The sequence below is a fragment of the Trachurus japonicus genome, chromosome 1, assembly GCF_045865225.1.
Source record: "Trachurus japonicus isolate A0001 chromosome 1, Traja_1.0".
NCBI lineage: Eukaryota > Metazoa > Chordata > Actinopteri > Carangiformes > Carangidae > Trachurus > Trachurus japonicus.
The window spans coordinates 26,682,298-26,687,475 of NC_140907.1; the positions used below are offsets into that span (position 1 = coordinate 26,682,298).

Here is a 5,178-nt window from a genome sequence, read left to right on the forward strand (position 1 = left end):
AAAAGCAGAGCTGTTACTGTATAGCCAATGGGCTGATTGAAGGACTAATTCATATATATGTTGTTTAGCATCAACTATAAGTCTTTGAAGAGCAAGGTTGTTTTAACATATGCCTATTTTAAATTATACATGTGTATATGTATTACTTGTATGGGAATATAATTTTTTTTCAGGATCCTTGCATTTTTTGCTGTTTAATTGTCCTGTATTGCTATGGATCATTATGAACTGAAATGAATTTTATTTGAGGATTTGACCATGTGTAAAGCTAAATAATGTAAACAACCTATAGAAAAGAACATGGATCCTCATGTATGCCAAGTTACATTCACAAACACTGCCACAAAACTGGATCATATTATGCAAAGGAAGAATATTTATGCAGTTAGACCATAACAACCACATAGGGGAGTGAATAACGCTCAGGCTCTGACCCTGAGTGAGTCGTGTTTTACTGCTGACACATAACACATATGTGTTTAGTGGCACTTTAGTCTGAATTGGAGAGCAGCTGTAGCATCAGGATTTAGTTGTTTGCCATAAATACAATATTCTAAATCACTGGGTGTAAGATGTGAATGTAGCGCTCGGTGATTTTCACACAGTCTCTTAAACACAGTCTTTATCATCACTGACTGCTTGAGCGCCGAAGCCTGGGTCATCTCTGCCTCAATTCTAGATGCAAATCGTCAAAACGTCAAGAGCAGTAGTCTCACAAAATCAACACCAATGACAAGCACAGACAATCTGAATCACAGACAAATATCCATTATTATTTGACTCACAAAAACACTTGATCTGACGAGCATTATTGTTTGGGATTAGTTAGTAGGACCCAGTTCTTTGTACGGACGGTTATTTAGTTTTGTTTTTGGGTTGTTTTTTTTGTTGTTTTTTTAAGTCAAAGCCCTTTTTTATGTTGATTTCCATTCCATCCAACCCATAAACAATTTTCATTTCCAGAGCAAAACGCCCACAAAAGCAAATGCAAACTTCCCATATCCACAAATGGTAATCAATGAAGCTTCCTTGACTGTACATCTTACACATTTGTTGATCTGCTGTCGGTGCACGCCTTGCCCTCCCCCTTTAGTGTGTCTCCGTTTTTTGAGCGTCTCGACCTCAGACTGAACGGCCTGTAACACTTACACACGGACAAAAAGGCCGACCTGTAGTTGTTGTTCATCCAGCCGTACAGGATGGGATTGACAAACGTGGAGCACATGGCCACAATATGGAAAACGGTGAAAAGCAGCTTGAAGTCTTTCATGTAAAGGACGGTGCTGTCGATGTCAACAGCCAATTGAAACGCATGGAAAGGCAACCAGCTGACGGCGAAGACCACCACCATGGTGAACAGCATCTTGGTGGTCTTCTTCCTGCGCTGATGGCGGTCATTACGGCCTCCGAGAGTCATGTGGTTCTTCAGTTTATTCCAGATGCGGAAGTAAGCGACAGAGGTAATGGCCAGTGGTAAGCCATATTGAACCAGAAGCATCGATAAACTGTAGACGCTTCCGTTCATGCTGTCTTCCGGCCACTTCTCCATACACACCTGAATGGATTTGTCTGGTGAAAGATCAAATGTCCCGTACTCCCTGAAGATGGCGAGCGGGCTGGCCAACAGGGCGCTCACGGCCCACGTTATGGCGATGACCACTGCACACATGTCTTTGGACATCTTGGTCTCCATGTGGTAGACGATGCTCCTGTGGCGGTCCAGGGCGATGATGTTCAAGGTGATGGTGGACACGTGCACGGCCATGCCCTGAGCGCAGGGCAGCATGAAGCACAGCACCTGGCCGAACATCCACTCGCCGTACAGAGTGTAGACGAGGGTGAAGGGCAAACACAGCGTGTTCACCAGCAAGTCTGCCACCGCCAGGTTCACGATGAAGAAGTTGGTCACGGTGCGAAGATTTTTAAACTTGTACACGACGTATATCACCAAGGAGTTCCCGATGACTCCGAACAATATGATGGTGCTGTAAGCGAAGATGAGGATGATCTGGACTCCGATCAGCTTGGTGCTGTCGTCCAGCTTCAAGAAGTTCTCATCGACTATTGTTCCTGCAGTTGAGCAGCAGTTGGAGGATTTGACTTCAAGTTGTGAATCTTCGACTTGACTCATGTTGAGCTGATGTACTGTATCCATGGCTCACAGTCCCCATATGTCACTCTGTGAAAAGATTAACTTAAAATTCAGCAATCGACATACAGTAGGCTATATGTTGTGACCCAGACAAGGTCAATTAGTTTTTTGTTGTTGTTGTTTTTTATGCATTAAGCAATCTGGCAAAATGTTATCAGCATTCTGTCAAAACAGTTCGGTTCTGAAAAACATACAATACACATCAATCTATGAGTAGATATTAACAACAATTGTCTTAATTAGGGCCACTTTGATGCTGACTAAACATCCAATGTGCATTGCAGAGGAAATTGATGGGATGGGACATAATATCCTTCTTTAACATGGAAACAGTGCCCAGAAACCACATCTTGAATATTGTGCAGCTCAATGAGCTGATGACAGGGGCAGGCTGCAGATGACACCTTTAGGAGATAGACAAAGAGAAAACTCTGGACACTGACAGCAGCTGTGATTTTTTTTTTTTTTTTTTTGGGGGGGGGGGGCACATTTTCTGATCCATAGCTATCTTTTAGTAAAGCAGCATCTCTCTGACCTAATACTGTCAGTAGCTCCATACAGTGTCATCTGGTGAATTGCTCTTTGTAGATATCTACTTGTCCAAACAAAAGGCACAAAATACACAATATTCATATTTCCACCTCTGGAAACCACCTCCACCACCACAGCCACACTCTCCTTTTAATAAGTTGCTCTTATCTATTAAGGATCATAAAACCTGAATTTGTGATTATGAACTAAGACAAACAACCTGCTTTTAAATGTTTATCTCTGAGCTGCCTGCCTCAGCCTCTATAGAGCTACTGTATGGGACTGCCAAGCGTTATTTATCTGATACATGTGTCACTTTAAATGGCTTTATAAGTTAAAATGCAGTTGTGACTGAGTCCTACAGTAGCAGGTGATAATGCCATACAATAAAAAATCACATTAAATACAAGTCCTGGGTCAGTTGCTATTACATGCAACAGATCTTTCTTTCTTTTTTTCTCACAACTGTCCGCATCAGAAAATCAAGCGCACGCCATCAACAAGCTTTTGGTTCAGATTAAAATCCACTCACCTCAATCTGCGGAGTGAGATTTTTTAGATTCTTCTGAATGTTTCTGTCCAGTTAAGTTTTTTTTAAAAGCGTCTCTTCTTTTCCTTGTGTTATCCAGACTAATAAAACGATCGATATCCATCAAGGGAGCGCAACAGCAACGCGCGCAACATTTTGCCAGTGCGCACTGCAGCCGGTTTGGCACTGAGGGTGCGTTACTACCTGCCCCGTGAGACGCAGAGAGACTGATATATGAGGCGGGTTGAGCAACAGGGAGGAAACGAGTCCTTCCCTGAACAACATCCTGAGACACACTGATGTCTGACTGCTGTCTATACCTCTGTCTCCACGTGGCTGCGTTTTTTTATGCACTTCAATCTGGGAAAGTATACGCGTCTGCTCGCGCTGGAGTGGAAAATGTCATTTATCCTGCTGTCTGTCAACAGTGGGGAAAAGCTAACGCATTGTGTATCTGGAGCGTTTTTATTATAAGATCTCAGTGAATAAAGTGTGAGGACATCCAGCTTTAAAATTAAAAACCGTCTGAAGTATCTAGAAGCAGAGCATTAATACACTTCATCATAATCTGCTTAAATTGATCTGTTTTTCTTCAGGGTCTGAGGCTCTGCTCTGGGTGTGCCTCTCTGCAGACCAGTCAGCTCATAGTTACACAACAGACTGAAATGAAAAAGACACTCATGACTAGATCATATTACCTATCAGTCCTTTTTAATAAGAGGCAGCAATTAATTTAGAAAGGATAATCATTAATGTACAGCATTGACATGTGATTAGAATATATATTTGTTGTGAATCTTAAAATGGACACAGCATCATCACTTTGCTCAGATGACATTTAACTGATGTTACAGATGAGATGTTACATTCCTGAAGCCTTATTGACTCCAGCGCGCATAAAAATATATAACTAGAAAACTCACTTGCTGCAGTGATAGATTACTAACATGTCATACCATGGTCAATGAAGTGTAGTATACAATGTGGCCATCCCATCCCAAACAGTGAAAGCCCCTCGATGGTAATTGGGCTCATAATTTAATTACTGCTGTTATAAACCAAGACACCATGTAGCCGTTAGAAATTGAGTTACTGTCAAGCAGCCTCTTTGGCAAAAGCCCACTTCGCTCAGAGTGCAACAACACAGATGGTGAAGTAATGAGAAAAGCCAGGAAACCCTGAATAGATGGGCATGTTAGTGGTGCCCCCATGATTTTAGGAGTTGGAGCAGATTGTAAATAGTGACCTTGCTTTCAATGTAAATGTCAGCATCAGAAAAAGATTCACCTGTTGTCATTTAACTGTCCTATATCCTGTATCATTTTGGACTTGTTTTCAAGTTTTGATTTGTGAAAAATACCTTTTGAAATGTCTTTGATCATCGTGATCCTCAACCCTTTTTTTTCTGAATGCCTATACAAAGAATAGTTTAGTTTAGTTTAGTATGTTTATTTCGGTCTCATAAAAACAAATACAGTAGACAAATATAAAGGTATAAATACAAAACAAAATAAATCAGAACAAAAAACACAACAAGCAAATCAATTTACTTTGACCGAAAAGGTGTAGGCTGAAGCATCAGCTTATTTTGCCTACCCTTCTTAAATTAACATTTTTCGTTCACTCAATAAAGTGCATGTCCTTACACCAAAGACTGTGCCGGACCCAACTCCAGGAAGAAGAGGAGTCAGATACTTTCATGTCAAAGAGAAATTAATTGAAAGTTTCGAAAAAGTAAAATTAACATTTTCTCTGCAGCAGCACATCATGCAAATTGGGTGGCTGAGTTAAAAAAGAATTGTGATTTGGGAGCACAGATCCACTGTTATCTTATTGGTGCTTGGTAGGTAGCGTGCAATGAATTGATCAACTTTTTTATAGAAAAAAAATCTGTGCTGCAACTACAAATTAGATTTAATAAGAGCAGTGAGAGTGAATCAACATGATGGAGTTGCAGAAAACCATA

General features: G+C 40.9%; 1 protein-coding gene across 1 annotated transcript; it reads right to left on the minus strand.

Moving 5' to 3' along the window:
• Positions 1-688: 688 nt before the first annotated feature.
• npy2r (neuropeptide Y receptor Y2) lies at positions 689-2,215 on the minus strand. Its single transcript, XM_085792246.1, has one exon. The coding sequence runs from the start codon at positions 2,153-2,155 to the stop codon at positions 1,043-1,045; it is 1,113 nt and encodes a 370-aa protein (XP_085648372.1). The 5' UTR covers positions 2,156-2,215; the 3' UTR covers positions 689-1,042.
• Positions 2,216-5,178: the final 2,963 nt, after the last annotated feature.

Bases quoted from the DNA above. Each gene is read 5' to 3' on its own strand.
- npy2r (XM_085792246.1), bottom strand. From the start codon at position 2,155: ATGGATACAGTACATCAGCTCAACATGAGTCAAGTCGAAGATTCACAA.